This window comes from Sciurus vulgaris, assembly GCF_902686455.1.
Source record: "Sciurus vulgaris genome assembly, chromosome: 1".
NCBI classification, from domain to species: domain Eukaryota; kingdom Metazoa; phylum Chordata; class Mammalia; order Rodentia; family Sciuridae; genus Sciurus; species Sciurus vulgaris.
Genome location: NC_136461.1, coordinates 55,485,111 through 55,510,717, shown reverse-complemented (window position 1 = coordinate 55,510,717; position 25,607 = coordinate 55,485,111). Strand labels below are relative to the sequence as shown.

General features: G+C 35.6%; 1 protein-coding gene across 2 annotated transcripts in view; it reads left to right on the top strand.

Moving 5' to 3' along the window:
* Positions 1–25,607, top strand: part of SLC35D1 (solute carrier family 35 member D1) — a 44,717-nt gene that overhangs the window by 6,178 nt on the left and 12,932 nt on the right. The window contains exons 7-11 of one of the 2 annotated variants that reach the window (XM_079117825.1): positions 679–781; positions 3,554–3,646; positions 14,307–14,374; positions 15,488–15,566; positions 18,939–19,021. In XM_079117825.1, coding sequence (XP_078973951.1) covers positions 679–781; positions 3,554–3,646; positions 14,307–14,374; positions 15,488–15,566; positions 18,939–19,021 — 426 coding nt within the window. The remainder of the gene's footprint in view (positions 1–678; positions 782–3,553; positions 3,647–14,306; positions 14,375–15,487; positions 15,567–18,938; positions 19,022–25,607) is intronic. The other variant, XM_079117826.1, reaches the window with a different exon arrangement.

Sequence of the window (25,607 nt, the reverse complement as noted above, 5' to 3'; positions counted from 1 at the left end):
ATCTCTGCAAAGTCATGGAATATGAGGCCACTGTTTTGGCTAGGGTGCTAAAGAATGCTGAATTCATACTTTTCTCAGATTATTCATTTATTCCATTAAATTTACTGATTTCTTATCTTGTGTCTGTTACTGTATTAAGTAGCAGAAATTTTCAATTTCCTGTCTTACTAGCTTTGTCTTATAGGTTCATTGAGTAAGTATTTGAGTTCCTACTATGTGCCTGGCATGATTTCACAATTTACTATGATCCATACTTCAGAAATTCTGCCCAGTGGCACAACTACCTGTGTAGGTTAGTCCCATCTTTTGTGTGAACTTTTGAAAAATTACATGTTAAAACTTCATCCTTTCGATTTCCTTATTTGTGAAACTGATGCCTTCTACCTGATTTGGTCTGACTTTGAATTTAAAATAGTACACTTTTAACTGGCATGATTGATTATTCCTAAGGATATATTTAAAGCATTAGTGTTTCTTGTTTCTAAAATAATCCCTTATTGAGTATGAAATTGCCAACTATGACGAGGACTCAAGAAATACTAGTAACTGATAAAATACCTAACGTTCATTTAGCTGAAAAAGAAATGTTCTCGCAATATTGTAGTTCAGACCTATTTAAAGTTAAATGTATGTTCTTTAAATCTCACTTGTTCTTAAAGTGTTGCTTATGTTTTGCAGCTCTGACTTGGCATTTGATCTGGAAGGATATGTTTTTATTCTGATAAACGATATACTGACAGCAGCAAATGGTGCATACGTAAAACAAAAATTAGATTCAAAAGTAGGTAGCTATCTAAAGCTTCTTTATTAGATGTTTGCTGATGTTGGGAATGGTAATAGCAATTCATCAGGGTAAAAAGTGGAATAAGTAAAAACAAGGAATGGGAGAGACATGGGGGTTCTCTGTGGGTAAAATGCCTCTATTTTGGTCGCATAAGAAATTTTTAATTTTAAATTAGCAATTAGGTTTTATTACTGGCTTTTTGGAAGGGATTATGGGAATATTGACTTAGAGTGGGGTAGGAAAATTAGAATGCTCATAGAGAAAAGTGTCATAAATGCTCATGGCTGTTTTGAAGAACTTGGTAAGGAAACTGGGACAAGAAAGACAAATACCTTGAAACCTTTGGGCAATCTTGAAGAGAAGTGAGTGTTGGAAGGGGCTGCAGAACAGGACCACCTTTGTGTACTTGCCCTACAAATATTAGGAATCTTGAGGGAGCATTAGGCTTGCTTCCTCGGAGGTGCTGCTGAGTTCCCTGGCCTGGATCTCATACATGAATTTTACATATCCAGCTCTTTGCATTCTATTGGTGGCATGGACATGAAGGCATTTTAGGATATTTTTTGTTTGTTATCTATACACTTTGAATATGGACACATTAAATTCATTTTTAGGCAAGCTAGACCATCAGAAAGCTGAGTATTTGAGCCACAATTCTTTTGCTACATTATGAGGTAATATTACAGTAAGAAACAGCTGTGGGGAACTCAGCTTGCTGTATCATAGGGTGGTTTTTGAAAGAGTTGTCTTTGATTTCATAATGTATCCTATATGAGGACCCACATAAGAAATTTATCTTACATGTCACCATAGTTTTTCTTCTGGTATGTTTTTAATCTCATAATTAAGTCTTATAATTATCTGTTTAGTTCTTACTCTGCTGTATTGTATGTATAGTATTTCTGAAATTACTTCAGGTCTTTTCATGGAATTCAGATGATAAATAAATATAAATGCCCTGCTCAATAGTTATAGTAGTATTGAGTTGGAGTTCTCTTGGCCAGGGCTTTGCCTTCTCCTCCAAAAAATTACAGATTGTGTGATTATCCCAGCAGGTTTCATTAGTCTCAGAGAAATTTTTTTGGACTATTGAAGAATTAGGGACAGTATAGATTTTTTTCCTACACATTTTCTTTATATGTGTCTCTTATGTCTTATCCTCTGTTTATTTTCATTGATGACTGTATGATGATTGCATTTTAATGCAAAATGCTAGTAAACAGTCTTATCTTTTTTAAATAAACAGAGTAGATAGAAATTTGGCCTTATTCTGGTGTGTGTGTGTGTGTGTGTGTGTGTGTGTGTTTCCTTTTAGCCCATTTGCTGCTTTGGAAAATAAATAATTTTAACATTTATTCAGCAGCTTCAATTGTCTGAAACAGAGCTGTACAAAAGATTTTTTTTTTGATGTTGGAAGTCTTATTTATCTCTACTGTTACCAGTAACCACGAGACATATGTGAATATTGAGCATTTAAAAAGTGGCAGGTATAATTAAGAAATTGAATTAGAAGTTTTATGTAATTAAAATTATGTTTGAGTAGCTACATGTAGCTAATGACTACTACTTTGAATACTGCAGTCTAGAATACATCTTAGAACCTAGAAAAAAAAGTTTCAGAGTATTTTACTCCTAAGAGAGAGCCATTTAGTTCCTTACTTAAAAATGACTTGGAACTTATTTGCATTAGAACTTATAAGCTCATTGATCTGCTTTTCATTTCATAGATTACAAACAAGAAACTAGAAGGTGGAGTTCTGTTTAGAGGCAGAGGCTTGCCAGCAGTATAAAAGATAAACTAGCAACAAGAGAAACAAAAAGAAAAACTCTGAAATACACAAATACTGAGAGAGAAATAGCAGAGGGGCTATTAAACAGCATTAAGGGCAGCACCATATGAGAATGTGCTACAGTAATTCATGTTTCTGATGATGCCCTAAGTAAAATTTAGTCAGTGTACTATGTTTAAGAAGTCAGGGAGAGCCAGTCATGGTAGTACATGCCTGTAATCCCTGCGGCTCAGGAGGCTGAAGAGGAGGATCACAGGTTCAAGGCTAGCCTCAGCAACTTAGTGAGACCCTGTCTTAAAATAAAAATAATGAGCACCAAGGGTGTAGCTCAATGGTAAAGCACCTCTGGGTTCAATCCCCAGTAACTCAAAAAAAAAAAAAAAAAAAGAGAGAAAAGAAAAAAAGGAAGAAAAAAAAAAAAACTCAGGAAGAAAGATACTCAAAACAGTTAAAATGTGAAAGGAAAAAACAGTTTTGGCATTTTTATTTTTGTTACTTGTCAGTTAAATGGATGATATGGATCTGTGTGTTTGCTCATGTGTACATCTTCCACTCCTGGATAACACTTATGTCCCTGGCTGACTAGGTACCCATTCTTAAAGATTGCTTAGTTCCTTTCTGGCTTTTTGTTTGCTGCCGTGCAAAATGAGGCACACTTTTTAGTGATGCTTGTGACCATAAACAGTTAATTATTTGGTTTATCCTTGTATGGCCAAAGCTGAGATACTTTAAATAAATCACAAGTTTTATTACCTATAATTTCAGGACTACTTTTAATACTGGTCCTGTGAGCATGAGTCATAGCATAAAGACTTAGTGCTGCATTTCAGACTTGAATGCAGCTATTGAAATTAAAACATTTTTAACTTAAGAAAGTCACACAAAATCATACAGATGTGTGATTGGGGTAGTATTCTATACAGGGTTGTATATACCTATCTGTTAGAACTAAATGAAACCTAATTACTTATTATCCTAGGAGCTGGGAAAATATGGTCTGCTCTATTACAACGCACTGTTCATGATTCTGCCCACTCTGGCCATTGCATATTTCACAGGAGAAGCACAAAAGGTAGGACTTTCTAATTATAGTTAAATGGCTTATGTTGATGAATTACATTACTGTTAATGACCCCAAAATAGACTTTGGGGTTGTAAAAAACAAATGTGCTTATTAAGTGACCACAAACTGAGAATTTACTCTTTAGCTTATTAATGTCATGCTAACCTTTCTTCTTGGCATTAGCGCTGGAGAGTACTAAAGTGCCTCAAAATAGCTCTTGTCAACATAAAAATAGTACATGCTAACTAGTGTCCTTTTCATATATGCCAGAATAGAGGAAGGGAATTTTTATATTTCTACTCAACTATAAAATAGGAATCTTAGCAAATCATTCTTGAGAAGCAAAAGAATCTTGGAATAGTAAAAAAATTAAAACCCTAAACAAAATACTAGGCATCACTAGAATTTTGTTTCTCTGACAATTGTCATCCTGGCTTAAATCCCAAGTTGTTTTTTTCCTTAGAAGATATTTAGTACTGTGTGGTGCCATGGCCATATAAATAGCAATTAATGTAGTTTACCAATTTTCTGCAAATGTTTAGGTAAGTAAATCCAAAACAGAGTAGTAAAGTAAATCTAGAGAAGAAATTTTATCTAAAATAAACCTGTATTCCTAGAGAAAAAGTTAATACCATATTGTTAGAACTTACAACATTTTGCAAATTAAATTAAAATTCAGAATTTTTCCAAGGATTTCTGTCCCAGATTCTTTCTGATGATCCATCCCCCTGGCTAGTAACTTCTTCAGATAAATATATTACTCATTCATTCTTAAGACAGTGATGATTCCCACAGATCAGTGAAGGGTGAAATAAAAAGGTTTTTTTAAAAGCAATTAGGCTATCGAAAAATTGTTCTTGAAACAGGATACTGACAATTTATGAAACATATTTTACCCCATCAAGACCTCTGTCTTTTAAATAATTGGCACGTACCATGTTTAATAGATGTGTAAAAGTTCTAATGAACTTGACCTGGCTACTAGAAGGCCTAGAAATGGCCCTCAAGGAGGAAACAGCTCACTGCTATGACCAATTGTGATGAGTAAATTTCTATAACTTTGAAGAAAAAATGATATGAGAAACTAGCATTTATTGAGTCTATATTATCTGCTAGTTGCTTTCCATATGTAATATAATAGCTTAAAAAGTTTACATTATCCCTATTTTACTAAGAGTAGAGGTTCAGAGAAAGTAAATAACCTGCCCAAACCCATACTGCTGGTAGGTAGTAGGATCAGATTTAAACCCAGGTCTTATGCCAAAGACTAGGGTTTTTCCATAGTGATCTGCCTCCTTCTTGCAAGACTCTGACCGAAGCACCCTTTACTCTTCAGCTTTGAAGTAAGAATGTAATGTAAAATAACCAACCCCCAATGGCAAGACAGATGGTTCGAATTCTCAAGTACAATCTGTACATGAGAGAGTTGGAAGAATTAGTACAGTTAGGTATCCTAAGGACTTAGCAAAGATGGAATTTTCATTATGTTGAAACTTTGACCAGTAGCTACTTGAAAAAATTGACCAAAGGAGACATTTCTTCATTCCAAAATGATGACATTTATGCAAAATTTATAGCATAATTTGTGTATGTTTTGAAATTTAGTAACTCAATTTCATTTTGAAAGGCTTCAGTATAGTTAAGACTGTTTATTCATAGTGTGAAAATTTACTTTGCCACCTACATTAGTGTTAGATCTAGATTTCCTCTTATTCTTCTTCCATTTGTAAGCAGAAGAGAATTTTGTTTTTCCAATGAAAGTGCCAGGTGAAAATCAAGAAAGGTTTTAGAAGAATATGATTTTGAAGAATGTCAGTTCTTCCAGTTAGAATGATAAACTAGTTTTAGAAGCCAAACTCATTGTTTTGTAGTGAAACTCCATCATTGTTTTGGGTTTCGTATAAGTGTTTATTCTTTCTTAATACTAATAAAACATTTATTGTGGAACAAATGGACATACTAGCTTTCTTACAATTCCATGCTCTTTTTCTAAACATTCTCTCCTTAACATCTTCTCCATCTCAACATTCTTATATATTTAAGGACTATCATATGTCTCACTGTGTTAGACTCAGGGAATAAGAAAGAAGAGGATGCATCTATTGCAAGTCTTTGAAGACCGTCCCGTCTTATTAGGGAGCAGACCTAATTTCAAGAGCAACACACGTTATGGTTTATATATGAGGTGTCCCCAAAAGCTCATGTATGAAACAATATAAGAATGTTCAGAGGTGAAATGATTGGATTGTGAGAGCCTTAACCTAATCAATGTGCTAATTCACTTGAATGGATTAACTGGGTGGTAACTGTAGGCGAGTAGGGTGTGGCTGGAGGAGGTGGGTACCCTGGGAACTTTTCTTTTGTCCTTGTTGAGGAGCAATTTAGCATGTCCTAAACTGCTTCCCTCCACTGCACTCTTTTGCCATGATGTTCTGCCTCACCTCAGGCCCAGAGCTGTGGAACTGACCATCTGTGGACTGAGACCTATGAAACTGTGAGCCCTAAATAAACCACTTTTCTTCCTCTAAAATTGTTCTTGTCAGGTCTTTTGGTTGCAGTGATGAAAACACTGACTAAAACAATACTAGTATAGGTTCTGTGGCAGAAGTGCTTTGGGGGCATTGTGGGATGTGAAATGCAAGTAGGTCAGTTCTTCCTCTTTGTTGGAGTTGAGGGTAGACTGTTTCATGGAAATTTGCCTATAATCAAAATTAAAATATAGACAGTATGAATAACATGTTTTGGTAGGTTGTGAATTAAATTTGAAACTTAGGAAGTGAGAGTTCTAAGTTTGACTGTTTTCCTAAATTCCTTGTATGCTTATGAGACAACTACATTTTTTAGTCACTACAATTTCATTTTAGATTCAAATCACTTTAGTGTTTCTGAGCATTTTTCCTGTCCTGAGAAGGCTCTGTTAACTTCACGGAATATATGAGAAGTATGCCCCAATCTTTTCCACCCAAAGAGGACATTGGCATAGTACTGAGGTGGTGTAAGATCTAGCACCAAAGTGCATGCCTGTCAGTAAGTACTATGAGTCTTCAGGCTAGGAAGAAATTCGTATGGATTGAATATCAATATTTGTTGTTTGTGGAGGTTGTTCTTTTTTTCTTAACCACCAAATGCAATAAGCAGTTTGGGCCTTATTTTAGAGATGAGACTTAGAAAGATGATTGAGTGATTATTTTTCATTTAAAACAGTCTGTACATAGTAGGTGGAAGCCTAGATGAGCCAGGTTGTCCAGGAGGCTCATGGTATTCTACAAGAGGTCTGAAATTTTGTTTATTCCACTGGGAGATTTATTTTCACAGTGGGCAATGGGCTATTTGTCTGAAGCCTTGTCTAAAAGGGTTCACATTAAAGAATGGGCTATATGGTAAGAGTTTTTTGGTAAGTCCAATTCATTGTCAGTGTGTTTTTCCTCCTAAATGTGCATATGTATATTTGAACAAACATGAATGTATATGCATACATTTTTAAATGAGACTATTGTCAAAAAACAATTTAAGACTGGCCATTAGGAATACTTTACCTTGGTATGATGCCTTCTACCTGACAAGATACTTCAACATAAATAATTTGCCCTGATCTTTGTTAAATACTTGTGAGGTAGGTTGTTCTTTGCTTTACAGAGGCTAGGGATATGCTCAAGCCCAATTGGCAAGGTTTAGGACTAAAACCAGTCTTAACTCCAGAACTCTTGCTTGTTGCCTAAGTACATGTATCTTCCAAAGCCATTTGCAGTCCCTGATTTACTTTCTACTCCATTTGGAACTTCATGCAGGACCTTCTTGTAGGACAAGCTCTTAAATGTGAGAAATATCTCAGTGTTGGTTAAAAGAGTGGTATTAGAAGTAGTCTCTGCAGCTTATTCTTATTTTTAATTATTTACAAAGTCATGTTCTTTCTTTCAAGGAAAATATTTATTAAGTGCTAATTATGTGTCAGATACTCTTCTAAGAATTAAAAAGGAAAAAAAAAAAAAGGCCAAGTTCCCTGCTTTAATGATGCTTGGATTTCAGCAGGGTGAGTTAGACTACACATAAATAATATAGTAAGAGCAATGAAGAGAAGTACAGCAGGGAGGAGAATGAGGGGAGGTGCTATTTTAGATAAGATGGCTGAGATTTCTAAAGTTCATTTGAGCAGACACTGAACTGAATGGACTGAGAGACTGATTTGTGTGGGCTCTTTGGAGGGGAAGTAACCTAGATCTAGGCTGAGGAGAGAGCATGTTCTGAGACCTAATCAGTGCTGATAAACTGCTCTCTTCTGTGGAACTCTTAGCTCTTCTGAACCTGGGGCACTTATTGCATGGAAACTTTCTTTGTATTGAATGAAAGGATCTCCAAGATGAGTGGTTAAATGTGAAAGCATGGTGCAAAGAGTATGCTTTCCTTGTGTAAACTGAAAAGAAAAATAAGACACACAGGGTTTATTTACTTATTTAAATAAATGAACTATAAGAATATATATGAAACTAATAAAGTAACCAACGATTTTTGTGTTTGTGTATGGGAGTAGGGTATGTAGAAAGGAATGAAGGGAGGCTTTCCAAACTCTTCATTTTTCTGTATTGTTTTTATAGGTATTTAAAACCTGTACTTTATAAAGTGAACAATAAAAAAAATATTAAGTTTTTTTAGAATAAATGATGAGTATCCATTGTTGAATTCTAACTTTAAAAATAACTGGGAAAGATAGAACAAATTAATTTGTTTGCATTTTTAGAGTTGCAGATCATGACCTAGATGCAAACTAAAGCAAAATCAGATCTGAATTACTTTTCTCAAAGTCTCATTGTTAACCTTAGTAGGCAAAGAAGGGAAAATTTCCCTCTGCTAGGGCAGGAATCCAACAAGAGGCCCTGAAAGGTCAGTTTTCCAGAGAGGCAGTTGACAGGACTGATATAACCTTTAAGAAAGAATTGGAGGTTAAGGATGAAAATACTAAATTACCTTAAAAATTGAAAGGCAAGTTCCAATTGAACAATACACCTCAGTGAGCACATAGTACAAGGTGTGTGTGTGTGTGTGTGTTTTAAAGTTTATTCAGGGTTTGCAAGTCTTACATTTACCTTGAACCAAAGAACCAGTATTTCAGTACTTAGTGTTTTTAAACACTAAGTATCTTCTAAATATTTTTAAAATCCCTACATATTATATGAAAACCAGCAGTATTACTGTTAATAAAAGATATCTAATTAATATAGGTGGAGGTAGAGTGGACATCATTGCACTAATGACTTTCCAAAATGTCAGTACAGATTGCATTTAAACTTACTAGTTGTTACCTCCAAAAAGGAATGTTAGCAGCACAAAGCCAGTGATTCAGAGTCACAGGAGTTGGAGCTTGGTTTTCTGGCAGCACACTCTGCTAGGTATTCTCACGTAGGAATGAAGAACAGACCTCTTGCTGTGGATCTCACAAGGCCAGTACTGTAGGCACTGGGACATTGTATAATGTCTTCATTATATCACTGGTTATATTACATGACTTAGGGGAGTGACATGAAAAGTTGCCATACAAATCATCTCTTTGGAAGTGTCTCTTATGAAGCATTGCTGACTAAATTATTAAGTTTTAGGCTACCAGAGTAGCCTGTCCAGAGTAATTACTCTTTTCTGGGTTATTCTGTGGACCATACAATTGATTTTTGGGACCTGAATTATTTCTTCCTAATAGAGACAGATCTTTTCTGTTTTCTGGGTCTTGATGTTCTCGTATGTAAAACAATTGGGTTGGGTCATTTATTCTTTAGTAATTAATAGATCTTTTTCTTTTATTGTATATTGTTTGACTGAAAAATTAATGTTGTTAGGTATTTTTATTTTTGAGGATGTGACTTTTTCAACAGGAGCAAGTAACTTGGTTAGTAAGCTGAAATATGTAGTTTTGCCATCATACATAGGTTTTATATTGGTTGCAGAGCTTAGTGAGCTGCGAGATAGTTAAAATACATGGGCTCAGCTTCTCATTTAAGCTAGGAGAAGGGGCAGAGCAGAAGAGATAGAAAATGGTTATAGTAGTGCAGATGTCAAGGTAGGTAACCCAGCACGACTGGTTCCGTGAACTCATCTAACTTTCCCAAGGCAGGGAGAGAACCATGGCAGATAATTTGCATCACTAACATCTTCCTTCTGCCTTTGCAAGCAACTTTTCTGGCAGTTTACTTTTAGAAAAGGACACAATATTTTTCTCAATAGTTTTTTCTAAGGGAAAGAAATTTCAAAATAGAATTACATTGTTTACAACCTTTTTACCATGATGCACAAAGCCTAAATGGTGTGTTAAGATTTTTCAAGGTAAACAGGGAGATATCAAAACACTGAGAAAATGTTCTATTTATACTTTGGATTTTAGTTTGCATCTCAAATAAGTTGTTGACGCTTTGCTGAAAGTGGGAATGATTGCACTTGAGACTGAAATGCACATTGAAATTATTCCATGTTTCTCATTAGATTAGAAGTGGTGAATCAGTGAAGTTGTTATCCTGTGCTCTTGTGGACAAGGCCAAATAGTCACAGTGCTTTCCTTTCTGAGCCTGGACATAACCTCAGAATGTTTTCCAACACAGTGGTTCAGACAGAAAAAAATCAATCAGAGCTGGTACAAAAGACAAAATCCGATTGCATTTCTGAACTAGATTTTAGTCTTGTTATTGTGTCATTTTAATGCTGAATCTTACTTAGATACTCCCAATTTTTTATTTCCTTAATTGAAACAAGTAAAGAACAATTTTTATAATTAAACTTTATGTTTCAAATATTTTTACTTGACTAAAAATCTTACTCAAGGGGACTGGGGTGGCTCAGTGGTAATGCACTCACCTAGCATGGGTGAGGCACTTTGTTCAGTCCTCAGCACCACATAAAATAAATAAAATAAAGGCATTGTGTCCATCTACAGCTAAAAAATATTTTTAAAAAATCTTATTCAAACCAAATGCTTAATTATAGAAACTGGTAAGTCTATATAACTTTTGCCCTTTGATTGTGTGACACTCTTTTACTCCTGTGTGCTTTGACCTGTGGGATTACATTACACTACCAACACCTGTAGAGCTGGAGGCTTCATTCAAAACAGAAGGAAGCCTAAGAAAGCATCTTTGTATGCTCAGGCTGTAATCACAGCCGCCACTTAGCCAAGCTTGCAGATTGCAGAGTTTGTGGCAGAGTCCCCTTTAGTTCTGTGTCACACACAGAATGACCACTCGGGTCATTCTTTCACAGTGGTTCTTTATCAGAGTTTTCTCTAGAGGCAGAAGTTTTGTTTTGTTTAAACATTTTATTTTTCTGATTAGAAAAGTACATGGTCATTGTGCCTTCTATATCTCCTATGTTTAGGGAGAATAAGAAGCTTTGCCTGTTGGGGCTAGGGTGTTGCTTAATGGTAGAGCACTTGCCTAACATGTGTATGACCCTGGGTTCAGTTCCCAGAACCTTAAAAAAATTTTTTGTTCCTGCAAATCTACCACCAGAAGTTAATAGAGATAGTGGTAGAAGCTTAAGTAAATAATCTCTTCTGTTTATAAATTCTGTATACCTTTGAAGTATCTCATTTCATTCTCTCAGTTGTTCCTAACAAAAGGCAGAAGGAGCAGACTGTTTTCTACCTTTATAAAATAGACTGGGGCTTATAGAGGTTAAATGACTTTATTATGACCTCACAGAAAGTTAATGCAGAGTTAACAAGTAGAACTACTTTTGACTCACCGATCTGATAATAGTAACCACATAGAGCCATTGGGTAGAAAAACTTGAGTTTGTTTTTTCCCAGTAGTATAGATAGAAGGACTGTAGGCTGTGGAGCTGAATAAGCTCTTACTAGCTGAATAATTTTGGAAAAGTTACTTAATATTTCTGAGTCTGGCACATAAGAAGCTCTTAATAAGCAGTAGCTTTTATTGCTTTTTAAATGCTGTCCTTATGGCAGATAGCAGAGAGAGTAGGCTCTTGTAGTGAGTGGTTAGGTCATATTTAATCCTTCAGCTGTACCTTTAAATGAATGCAGCTGATTTTGTTGCTGTCAAAAATCTGTTCTTGTGGTAAAGTAGAGGTATGCAGCAGGATACTTATGCCATGGACTGGCTTTCTTGAGACATAGGCCAAATACTTAGGAAAATGGGGAAAAGAAATCCTCCTGAGAATTATTTTTCTGTCTTTGAATCTTACGGCCATGAGGTTTATTTTAATAGCCTACAGAATAGTTACTGTGTCCCCAAGGGGGTGCCTATGCAATACAAATTTGGGGCATTTTTCTGAATAAAATTTAATATTCATTGTAGTGAGTTGTGGACTTGGAATGTGTAGACTTGAGTCTGCACATTAACTTGAGTCTATTCTAGTACATTAACTGTATGACCTAAAGTTAGTCATTTGATGTCTTCTGGGGATAATATGACTTGGCTTTTTCATCTCACATGGTCATTATGGGAATCAAATGACATGATCTATGCAGAAGCACTCCACAAATATTAGGCAATACTTTTTTATTGCTGTAGTTTGCTATTTCATTATGAGCAGACCTGATTAACCCTCTTTAGCATCATGCTCCTAGGCCTGACTTAATACATGTTAGAATTGTGCACTGGAAGCATAGGAGATATTTAAAGGAGGAAAGGAGCTCCTTTATATATAGTATATAGAATACGTAGAGATTTATGTAAGGTCTTTGCTATGTAATTCTGATTATTTTTTATTCCTAGGTTACCCGCATATGTGTGTGTGTACCACATTTATATGATTAAAGATACCTTTTGATAATGTATAAAAAAATCTCAGTCATCAGAAGACTTTTAATTAAAATTTGGCAAAAGATTTGGATAGACCATAAAAAAAGAAATACTGATGTCATCAGATAAGCACATTAAAAGATACTCAACCTTGTTAGTCATTAGGGAAACACAAGTTAGAATTGTGAAATGCCACTTACCACTCACCAGAATAGCCTCTGGGAATTCTAAATATTGATAAGAATATATAGCAATGAGAGCTCTCATGTAGAGCTGGTGAGAATATACAATTATGTAGCTACTTTGGAAAACAGTTTATAGTTTTTTATAAAATTAAGGATAAACTTAGCAAAAGAACTAGCAATCCAGTGTTCTAGGTATTCACCCAAGACAAATAATATTGTGTCAACAGACGTAATTGTAACTTTATTCATAGTAACATGATTGTGGGAACAACCCAAATAAAAGTTCATTGACTTTTGACTAAACAGATTGTGGTATATACATATGATGAAATACCAATTGATTATAAAAATGAGTGAATTCATGATAAAAACAGAGCATGGATAAGTCTTAAAAGCATCATGCCACTTGAAAGAAGCAAGACATTAAAGAGTACATACTATGCAATTCCTTTACAGGAAATTGTTGAACACAAAACTGTAATAGCAGAAGTACATCACAGGTTGCCAGGGGCTGGAAATGGGGGAGGCAGTTGACTGTAAAGGGGCAGGTAGGAACTGCCTTACATGATTGTAATAGTGATTACCTGATTATATGTTTGTCAATATTCATTGAATTGTATGCTAAGAAATGGTGAATTTTATATTTTATATATTACATTTCAACAAAAAAAGTACTACGAACAAACTGAGTGACTATTGTTTCACAAACGCTGTGTTGGGAATATAATTAGATAAAGATGATGTGTCCACAGGGAGCTCATAGTCTGCAGATATGGTATAGAAAAGCTTACAGCTCAGACAGATAAGAGCTGTAGAGAGAAACACTGAGGCCCAAAGGAAGTGCTTGATCAGAGAGGGCCCCACAAAGAAGTCTGGAGTTTTAATTTGTTGAGTGAATAGGAGTCAGTGTTGAGGGGAAGGACATTCCAGGCAGAGGCAGGCAAATATGAAATTGCAAGTTATATTTTATAAACCACAAGGAGTCTGGTACTGCTGGAGCACTGCAGGCACAAGATTTATGGGAAAATGCTAAGAGTTGAAGCTGGACAGGTTGGCAGAGAGATTAAAATGTAGAATGTTTTCCACATTTGCTTATCAAAAGATCATATTGCAAAGGAAACTGTACTTTGAGATGGAAACCTTCTTGGATGAGAGATGAGATGATTTGTGCACGCTTTCATTTCTCTTCATTTCTTTTGATGTCAAACAAACAACAACAAAAAAAAAAAAAAAAAAAAAGAAAGAAAAGGAAAAAGCACTGTGCAGTTAGAATTAACTGTTTTAAAACAATAAATCTCCCTGAGTAGAACTCAGGTACATTTGTATAATTAATTCTGTACTTGAGTTTTCACACATTACAAGGAGGAAATGTATCTTAATATTGGAGAAAACCTTTAACACTAGTACATTAACAGCCATCTGGGAGAATAGCTGAGTTTAGCCAGATGTGACTTGTGCCTTCAAGGAACTATCTACTTCTTTGTACCAGTAGGGAAAAGTACAGAATCTCTCCACATTACATTTTGGAAAGCGGATATCTTATGAAAATTTTTGTTGGTTTAGTTTCTTATATTTGAATCTCTTGAACATCGCTGTCTTCTGGGAATGATGCAGGGAAATGCATGCGTGTGCACACATGCTCATGTACATGTTAACAATAGACACATAGAAGAATTTTCATTAATGAATGAATGAGCTCCTTTTGAGGGCCTGCTCTAAAATCTAATGCTTTCTTGTGTATTACAGGCGATGGAATTTGAAGGCTGGGCTGACACCCTCTTTCTTCTGCAGTTCACCCTCTCCTGTGTGATGGGGTGAGAGTTTGGCGTCTTATTAGCAGATAGTTTTCCTAGAATAGATTAGAGAAATTTGTTCAGGAGGCCATCTGCCTCATATCTCAGTATCCTGTTTGTTCTCCTGAGTATGTCAGCTTAGAATAATCAGCTTCACACTCAGATGGTTTCATAGCACCTGGGAGGGTGCTCTTAGGGCTGCTGAATGGATCCTAAAATCATGTTAGAAGGAGGAAGAAAAGAAACTGATATTTATTCATTGACCTACTCTATAATAAGCACAATTATATTTCAATATACATTATTTTATCTCTACATTGACTATTTGACATATGTTGTTCTTCCCTTATCTATGAGAAAGCAGGCTCAAAACTTAACTAAGTTTGCACAATTAGGCAAGGCAACATTTGAATTTGAAGCTGATTGACTTCTCTCTACCATGTTGCCTTCTGTCTAGAAGAGAAGATGTAGAAGGCAAAGGGCATCTGCAAACATGCCTCTTCTCACATCTTTGTTTCTGTAATGTGTCTTTCCCTTAACCAGTCAGTTCAGACTTGGCACATAGTGAGCAAGTGCTTCAGAATATAGTGACATGCTGCTCAAGGACTAAGTCAGCTCAAAAGCCTCAGTGGAAACCTAGGAGTTCCAAGTGCTGCTGCTTAGTTGTTAAGGAAGCCTGTATCCGCTTTTAAAGCAGTTCCAATTTGCTTTTTTTTAAGAATCCCTCTTACCTTCTTCCTGTCCATAGGTCCCATTGTCCTCATGGAAGGTACACAACTGAGCTAGAGTCATGAACTCTGCTTTAAGTTTTCTGCCTGGCTTAGATGAGATAGTAGGAAGCATGATTGCTAAAAAGTACTCATCATCATAAGTGATTGTTTCATGATTTTGTTCAGGGGATCCGGGAAAAACACCTGGTCAGGAAATGGACATGTGTTTCTCTTTAGAAATCTTAAAAAATATGGAGCTGCAATGTAGCACCAGTAAGGTGAAGAGAGCTCACAGTTGCTCAGTGAGTTAGCATGACTAGAATGAGTTAGCATGGCTGACACTGGCTGTTTCTCTTGGCTAGTGATTATTTTAAAGTAAGCACTGGGTCTTCATTATGACATACTTTTTCCTTCTTCATCTTAGGTTTATCTTGATGTATGCCACAGTGCTCTGCACTCAGTATAATTCCGCCCTTACAACTACAATAGTTGGCTGTATTAAGGTAAGTTGAAAAAAAATACTGGTATCTTTTTGGTACGTGTTTTTTTTTAATATTGATCCTCTAAAATAATAATCTGGTTATTGTCTTAAGTCCCATAATCCTTATTTCCTGTTCTGTCTTAATAGTTTTGACAGATTGTGTTGCATTTCTAACAGTTTTTAAGAACTCAGGAAGGGCCTTTTCTACTTACTGGCAACTTAGCTCTGAGGAGTGTGGGAAAAGGAAAACGTATTATCTTAGAGTAGAGGAAGAAAGAGAATTAGGCCTATTTGTGACGGGACAGATGAGTAGCTTAGTAGTGATAGGCCCATCCCTTTAACCCCAGGGAGAACCATTCTGTCTCACTGTGTTCTGGCTGTTCGGTGTGAAGAGGTGCCGGCCAAAAGCTAATCAGGGGTGCTTTTCATATGCCTGAGCCAAACCTTACATGACCCACTTTTAAAAATTGTGTCTGACATTTTCAGTGATGTTACTTCCTCCTGAACTGTTTTATTTGAGGGAGACTCATTTGTCTTCAGCCAAGAGAGCCAAGTTGACTTGAATATTGAGCTAATGTTCATTGAAGCCTGAGACCTCTTTCATCTGACTTTGTGATTCTAGCTTTTTAAAATCAAAGAGACCATGGCATGTCTGAATTAGCCAAGTGAGTTTGCTTTCTAAAGAAGATAAGACAGAGAGGTGGGTCCATGATCACTTGGGAAGAAGAGGATGGTTACTCTGGTGACCTACTTCCTTTCTTTTTTTTTTGAGGGGGGAGGCAGGGTACCAAAGATTGAACTCAGGGCCACTGGACCACTGAGCACATCCCCAGCCCTGTTTTGTATTTTATTCAGAGACAGGGTCTCACTGATTAATTAGCACCTCACTTTTTCTGAAGCTGGCTTTGAACTCACAATCCTCCTACCTCAGCCTCCTGAGCCACTGGTATTATAGGCATGTACCACCATGCCCGGTTTGGTGGCTTCCATTCTGATGCTTCAGTAGTCAACAGTGGGGGTAACATTTTTGTTGACGAGTAAGTAAAACATGCCCCCAGTGGAATGGGGCCTGTCACTGGTATTCTGCACCCTTAGTGGAGTGGGGCCTGCCTGATCTCTGGTTAGAAAACAGATTGGGTTATAATTTCCAAAAATCTGTAGCTTCAGATCATGAAATTGGAGTGTCTGACTTGAATAGAATTCTAAATTAAGCTATAACAAGTCAATTGTGTGAATTCTCCCAGAAAGCTGAAGACAAGAGATTGGGCTGAGTGAGACAGTTTTAGCCCCTCAAAATAGCTCTGCTGTGTTTTAGTTTTTCACAGTAAATGCTTCAAGAGCAAATTGGATGCTTGTGTCTTTAGAATAAGAGCAGTTAGAATATAGGAGGTAAGGCATTTGGTACGATGTTTTAGCTAAGGAGAAGGATGGTGCAGGAAAGCCTGTGTTTGATTTAAATAATTAAACCAAGTTCATTGAAATTTCTTAGTGTACTTTACTATGATCAGCATGGGATACAAACACAGTGATATTTAATGTGAAGTTCATACTTTTCTTTTGAAACACTTAGTAGTCCAATAACCCGAGGACTTACTCAGTCCCAAGGGAGTAGTTTTATTTCAGATCTTTGAGGAAGGGAAAAAACTGGATTGCCTGATTAATTGCTTTTGCTCCTCACTGCCACATGGTCTCACTGTTGAAGGAAAGCTAACAGATGGGAGTCCACCAAAACTCTTGCTAGTCACAGTCTCACAGGCCACAGTGATACTTCTTTCATTAACCTCTCCTTATCCTTTCTTTTACTAGCTTTTCCACTCAGCCATTGTTCTCTCAGGAGGCTTTAAGCTTCTTTCTATGCTTGAGGATCTCAATCTCACAAACCCTTCTGTCAAATTCCTCATTTCTCTTTTTTGAGGTGTGATAGGAAAATTTCTTATTTCTGGTTAAAAATGGAATCCCTAGGCCTATCCCAGATAGACCAAATCACCATCTGTAGAGTATAACCTGGAAATCTTTATTTTTAACAAGGTTTCCAGGTAATTCTCAGACACATTTAGTCTTAGTTTTGAGCTAACAGTATACTCTTCTATGCTTCCTGGTACATTCTCTCTGGGGGAGGTTGGTGTCCTCCTGATAGCAAATGTTGCTTAAGATACCCTACAACTTTTCTGATTTTGAGCAGCAAGGTTGTGTTCTCTGTGTCCCCCTTTCTGAAGTTCCCTGGGCAGTTAATGCAAATTAATCTACTTTCTCCCTGGATCTCTGTATTCCAAGAGAGGTCCTATTATTTACTTTTCCAGCATATCTCTTGGCCTTGTTTACTATTGCAAGATACATATTTTTTTCTCCTTCAGTGAGAATATCTGCTCTAGGGCTGGGGCTGTACCTCAGTGGCAGTGTGCTTGCCTAGCCCACAAGAGGGACTGGATTCTATCCTTAGCACCACATAAAAATAAACAAATAAAAAAAGACATGGTGTCCATCTACAACTACAAAAAAATTAAAATTAAAATTAAAATCTACTCTAAGGTAACTTGCTGTCACCAGAAAGAAGGTGGTATAATTTTGAATGCTCAAAATCATATCTTAGATCTAGAAGAAGCTGGTGTAATTTTGAATGCTCTCTTAAAGGGCACTTATATGAAAATTACTTTGGAGTTTGTTTTGTTTTAAACTACATCCCAGTCCTGGCCTTTAGGCCTGGTCCAGGAACGTTGTAACATTTACAGTTTATGGCAGTTTTAATAGAAAGGGAGACAGTGACTTATGAATATAAAAGGAGGGCTATTTGGAAGGAACCGAATGATAGTTTAAACTTTGGAAAGTTGTTTTTGTGCTTTTTTAATCTGAGGATAATTACAGGGAGCTAAATGTTTATACCTAGGAATGTCAGAAGTAATTTTAGGTATAATACTTAAAAATGACTTCCCATGTGTTATTGAATTTACCGAGGAAAATTCCTCTAATAATAGTCTTAATATTGGCAAAGTTCCCATCATCCCATTTTTTCTTTCTAAAAGAGGAAAGATGTTTGCATGTAAGCATTCTTTCATTCTTTATTCTTCCCTCATAAGTCAATAATTATGCCCATCACAGTAAAAAGCCATCTGTCAGCCGTACCACAAGGCAGGCAAAGTTTGATGATCTTGTTAGCATTCTATAAACATTTACTTCTGGAGAAATAATTTGGAAACAGGCTAACGTCATTGACTCTTTACTAGTGACCTCGTTCACACTACACTCAGTTTAGGGTTGATGAATTTTCATTGTTACTATTTATTTGTTTTTGTATTTTAAGAATAGATACTTGGGTCACAGCATGGATGAGTTTATATGTACATGTAAAAAACTTGGTTAAACCTATGTAACAATATATCACCATTTTTATTTTTAGAATATATTAATAACTTATATTGGAATGGTCTTTGGTGGAGATTATATTTTCACATGGACAAATTTCATTGGCTTAAATATCAGGTAAGTAAAACTGTTTAAATATAAGCTCATTGGCAAATAGGGTTTAGATATTCAGAGTAGTGTCACAGTAAGCTTGTGTTATTTAATGGCAAATTTACTTGTTAAATAATATGTCTGGAATGCCTACAGAGTGCTAGATATTTAATGTCTCTACATAATGTTTTTTTAAGAAAAAGGGAGAAAATAATAACATATTCTATGCATAGTATTTTGGAAGTTAGTCTTTTCTGGAAGGTAAACTCCCTTTACTTAGCTTTCAAAGGACAATTGTTTAATTATACTAGCTGACAGTGAAGCATTCTCAAGAAATTCAGAGCTAAAGAATACCCCAGCTCTATTACAATTTGATTTGTGTATATCACTAACTTTCTTTAGACCTTACTTAATCTTTATCTGTTTAGGGGCTGACTGGTATGTATGGAAGATCAGTTTTAGTTTTGTCAATTCAAATTTCATGGTTTTAAATATTAGTTACATGCCTAAAAATTAATACATTTATATTTGAGATAGATCTCCGTCCTAAAGTTAAATTTGTCTGTTTAACAACCTACTTGACATCTTTAGCTGAAATGTCCAAAACTCAACTCATTTTATTTCCTCTGCCTCTCCTCCACTCACTGTCTTTATTGTCTTGGTTGTTGGAGACTCCATCCTAAAGCTTTGGAGTTATCCTTGACCTTCCTATCTTGTATCCAATATCCAGCATGTTAGTAAATTTTGTGGGCTTTACCTTCAGAAAATTCAGCAAAGGATCACTTCTCACCTTCTGCATTGCCATCATCATTTAAGCCTCCAGCATCTCTTGTCTAGATTATTGCCATAGTGTTAACACTTGTTTGCCTGGTTTGACTCATGGACCTCCCTTTACCCAGTCAGTTCTCAACGGAGTAGTCAGTGTAGGCTTGTAAAGGTTAAATTAGATCATTCTTTTAACTCCCCCAATAACTACCTTAGCTTTCCAAGTCCCAGAGTCCTTATAAGATCCTGTAAGACCTCTTAACCTCTCCAACTTGAGCTCTTACCTTCTGTTCTCCCTTACTCCACTTCATCCACATGAACCTCTTGCTGTTCTCTAGAATGTTGAGCATGCTCCTTCTTTATGGGCTGTTGGACTGTATTTTTCCTCTGCCTGGAACATTTGCATGCCTAACTTCTTTACATCTGTAAATTTTTGCCCAAATGTTACCTTCTTGAGTAAATCTACACTGACCACCTTATTTTAAAGTACAACCTTCTGTCTCAGTTTTGGCACTCTTAAAATCCTCTTATCCTACCTCTTACAGTTATCTTTTCCAGAGCACTCAATCACCATCTAATATCCTGTATAATTTGCTAATTTGAATTTACTATTTCTATCTCTCCTGCTAGAATGTAAGTTCCATGAGGACAGAAATCTTTGCCTGTATTGTTTTCTGATATTTTTCAAGCTGCTAGATGAGTCCTAATAGTTGCTTAATGAATAATTGCTATCTGAATTCTATGTGGATTGGTGCAAAAGCACTTGGGAACTGTAAAGCTTTCTACTGGTTTACCGTAGTGTCTTTTTAACTTGCAGCAAATTGTATAACTTCTCTCACCTTTTATTTCTTCCAATGTAAACCAATGATAATAACTATTCTACCTTCTTGAAGAATCAGTGTGAAAATTAATACTGATATTACTGATTGGTTAATAATTCATTTTGGCCTTTTCCTGACATTTATTTGCCACTATTGTTGTTTGCCTTTTAGAGGAAAAATCATTTGTTATTTGAAGGCTCAGGGGTTGGTAGGAAAATTGGTATAATATATAGGTAACTGAACACTGAATAATACAGGATGTTGAGTATGAGACCTTGTTTGGAGTTGCACTTGATGCTTACCTTCTGTGTGACTTGGAGCAAGTTGTTTATCCCTTCTGAGTTTGTTTTCTTATATATAGGTGATGAAAATAACTATTTCTTTAGAGCTATTAGAGTGAAACAATGATAAATGTAGAGTACTTATTCACTCCTTTATATATATATATGTTCATATTTCATGAGTATTTATGAAGAAGGGTCAGGATGGAGTAATATGGTGAATCTATTCTGACTGAATGTGCCCTAAAATTCATTCATTTAAAAAAAAAATCTGGATTAAAGGATCATGTGACACAAATACAGACCTAACTCAGGGATGAGTTGGTTTTCTTTTTGTCCTCCTTGACAGAAATGACTTAATGACCAGAATGAAATAAGAACTTCTGTTTCATATCTCTGCCACTCAGATCCCTTATAAGATAGAAAGGTTAGGTATTTAGAACTAATAAATGAATTCAGTAAAGTTGCATGGTATAAGATCAACATGCAACAAGCTGTTGCATTTCTATATATTAAACTACCTGAAAAAGAAATTAAGAAAATGATTCCACTTAAAATAGCATTAACAAGAATAAAATACTTATGAATAAACTTAACCAAGAATGTGAAAGACTTAACACTTTGAAAACAAAGACCTCCCCCACGCTGCCCAAATGGAAAGATATCCTATAGTCTTGCTTCAAGACTAATATTGTTAAAATGCCCATGCTACTACTCAAAGCAATGTACAGATTTAAGTACTATTCCCATCAAATCCAAATGGCATTTCTTATAGAATAGAAAAAAAATTCTAAAATTCATACAGAGTAACAAAAGACCCAGACAGCCAAAACAATTTTTAGAAAGAACAAGATAAAGGTAACACATTTCCTGATTTCAGAATTTATTACAAAGTTCAGTAATTTAAAAAATATAGTGCTGACATAAAGCCTTTTGGGCCAAGGGAACAAAACAGAGAACCCAGAAACAAACCCACATATTTGTGGTCAATTGATTTTTGACCAAGATGCCAAGAGCATACAAACAGTGGGGAGAGATAATGTTTTCAACAAATGTTGTTGGGAAAATTGGATATCCAGATACAAAACAATGAAATCACACTCTTTTATCTTTCACCATACACAGAATTCCCCTAAGAGAACAGGGACAATGCTTCATGAAGTTAGTCTTGAATTCATGGATCTGGCATTAAAATCACAGACAAAAATAGACAAACAGGACTACATCAAACTAAAAAGTTTTGGCACAGCAAAGGAAACAGCTGATTAGTAAAGCAACCCTCAGAATGGGAAAAAAGACTTAGCAAACCATGTAGCTGATAAAAAGTTAATTTCCAGAGTACACAAGGAACTCACATAACTCAATTGCAAAAACAAGTAACCTGATTAAAAATTGGGCAAAGACCTGAATAGACATTCTTCAAAGAGAACATACAACTGATTAGCAGGTATAGGAAAAAGTGCTCAGTATCACTAATTATCAGAGAAACACAGATCAAAACCACTATGAGATACCATTTCACACCTATTAGGATGGCTACTATTGGATTATGTACAGGGAAATGAAGGGTGGGGAGGGGGCAGGGAGAATGAAAGATAGTAGAATGAAACAAACATCATTATCCTGTGTACATGTATGATTACACAAATGGTGTGACTCTACTTCGTGTACAACCAGAGAAATGAAAGTTGTACCCCATTTGTTACAATGAATCAAAAATAATAATTTAAAAAAACTCAAAAGATTAGTGTTAGCAGTGCTATGGAGAAATTGGAATCCACAGAATATGAGTGGAAATGTAAAGTACTGTGGTAGAAATGTGCAGTTGCCATGGAAAACAGTATGGAGTTCCTTAAAACATTAAAAGTAGAAATGCCATGTGACCTAGCACTTCCACTCCTGGGCATATATCCAAAAGAATTAAAATCAGGATCTCCAAGAGAAATCTGCACTCTCATGTTCATTTCACCATTATTCATAGTAACTAAGATATGGAAGCAACCCAAATTTTCATTGAGACATAGATTTAAAAAATGTGAAATGAAATAGCGTTCAGCCTTAAACCAAGCAAATCCTGTCATTTTCATTATCATGGATGGACCTGAAAGACATTATGCACAGTGAAATAACTCAGTTAGAAAGAACAAATAATGCATGATTACACTTAATTGAAGTATCTAAAACAGTCAAACTTATAGAAACAAAAAATAGGTTGATGGTTGTCAGGGAATGGGAAGAGGGAGAATGAGGAGGAGATTTTCAATGTGTATGAAGTTACAGTTACACAAGATGGATAGATAAATCATAGATATGTGTTGACAATGTAGCACCTATAGTTAATAATGTAGTGTTGGGCACTTAAAATTTTGTTAAGAGGGAAGATCTCATGTTCAGTATTCTTACTCCAAAGAAAATAAAAAGGCAAAGGGATACAGGACACTTTTAGAACTGATGGAGATGTTCACTACCTTGATTTTGGATGATAGTATCAGAGGTGTGTGGATAGGTCCAAACTCATCAATTTGTATACATTAAATATATGTAGGTTTTTATATATCAAACATACCTCAGTAAAGGTACAAAGTAAATAAATGAAAGATATGTAGACTTTTACTTATCACTCACATCTTAATAAAACTATTAGATAAATAAATAATATATAGATTTGTATGTATTAATCATATCTCAATAAAGCTGTAAAATAAGTAAATAAATAAAAGATAAAAAGAAAAGTTAGGCTATCTTTTTTCCCATTTCAGGCTATTTAAAGAAAACCTCCTAGGTACCTGAATATGTTGGAATTTTACAATATGAATCTTTTAATATGTATCAAAAAGAACATCTTGAAAATTCTTATAGTGGAGTTTTCGTGTCAGGTAGTTCTGTTAATTATATAATTCTGGTTAATTATATAATTCTGGTTAATTATATAGTCTTGGTTCAAGTGTTTTAAGTAGTACCAGTCTGACAATGATGTTAATGGTATTCTTAACATTTTTAGTAATTTGTAATTGTTTTCACATTTTAATAAATTTTAAATTCCAGATCTCTCTTTAATCTCCATTTTATTACAAATCCAGGGAGAATAAGTGGTAGTATGCTTTATTCAGCCAGTGGACACTTAAATTATTTGCACAGTTGGGATTTAAATCCAAGTATCCTGACTCCTATTTAAATATTTCCATTATAGTGTGTTTGTTAGCTTTTGGCAAGGAAAGTATATTGTCTAATTTTCCCCCACTTTTTCTCTTTAAAATGAAAATTATGCCTTCATTGCTTACCTTTCCTTTGTTTTTTTCCCACTAGTCAGTAAGCAGACTCAGAGGTTGAAGACATTAAAAAAAAAACCCATATGTAATGTAAAAACCAAACTTAATAGGCACAGTGGGGGCACAGACCCTGTCCCAAAATAAAAAATAGAAAGGACTATGAATGTGGTTTAGTTGTTAAATGCCCCTGGGTTCAATCTTCAGTTCCAAAAGCAAATAAACAAATCCCATAGTTATAGGAGCTCCTTATTAGATTTCACTTAGTTTGAAAATGTCAATTAATCCTCGACAGATGGTACTTTGAAGAAAATCACTAATAGAACTGTGTTTTTAAAATAACCTGTGATTAAACCTGGACATATCTTGCTGCCCTGCCTCCTTCCTAGTTTGTTTACTGTTTTAAGAAAAGTCTGAAGAGCCCTCTGTGGTATGATTCATGTGCGGGAGGCAGGATGCTTGCATAGTATCTTTTCAGGCTTAATCTGTGATTCTGTGATTTAGGGAGGGGTTTTTGTTGTCCTTGTTGTTTGTTTGTTTGTTTGTTTTTCCCCCTGGTTTAAGCTATATTGAGAGCCTGTCTCCAACTCCGGTGGAGACCTTTTTCCAAGTGACTGAATCCTGAGAGCTCTGCCAAGCCAAGAAAAGCAGCAGAGAGGGTGGGGATGATCAGAGTGAAAATGGAACATGCTTCTGTACTTCCATCCAGGTCTGGGCCACAGCATGTGACTTAGGCTTGAATAACGATGCCTTTCCAGAGAACATCATTATCCTCACAGCTGCCTACCCTAGCATTCTTAGACTTTCTGGAACTCACTTTTTCCTATGACTCTTTTTCTGCCATTAAAAAATTAATGTGTGATTAAATACAGCAAAGTACTGAGTTTTGGCAAATACATACAGACCTGTAATCACTACCACCACTACCACAATCAAGAAACTGAACAATTCTGTTACCCTCTAAAATCTTCCTCTTGCCCTTTTTCATATAGCCTCTCCTGCTCCCCTCAGACCCCAGTGAAGATCTGTTTTCTGTCTGTGTAGTTTCTAGAATGTTATGTAAATGATATGCATATAGCTTTTGAGTAGGGCTCTTTTGCTAGCCTACTGCCCATGAGTTTCCATCTGTGTTTTTGCATGTGTCATTTTTATTGCTGAGTACTGCTCTATTGAATAGAAATACCACAGTTTATCCTTCCACCATTTGAAAGATATAGGCTGTTTGCATTTTTTAGCTATTATATGTTAGTTGCTATAAATATTTACTTGTAAGTGTGTGTACATAACTTTTCATTTTAATGGGATAAATGCTTAGGACTGAAATTCCTGGGTGATATGGCAAATATATTTAACTTTATAAGAAATTTCTAAACTATCTTCCAGAGTGGCAGGACCATTTTGCATAGCCACCAGCAATGCATGAAACTTACAGTTGCTCCAAGTCTTGACTTTTGGGATTGCTGGTGTTTTGTTTTGTTTT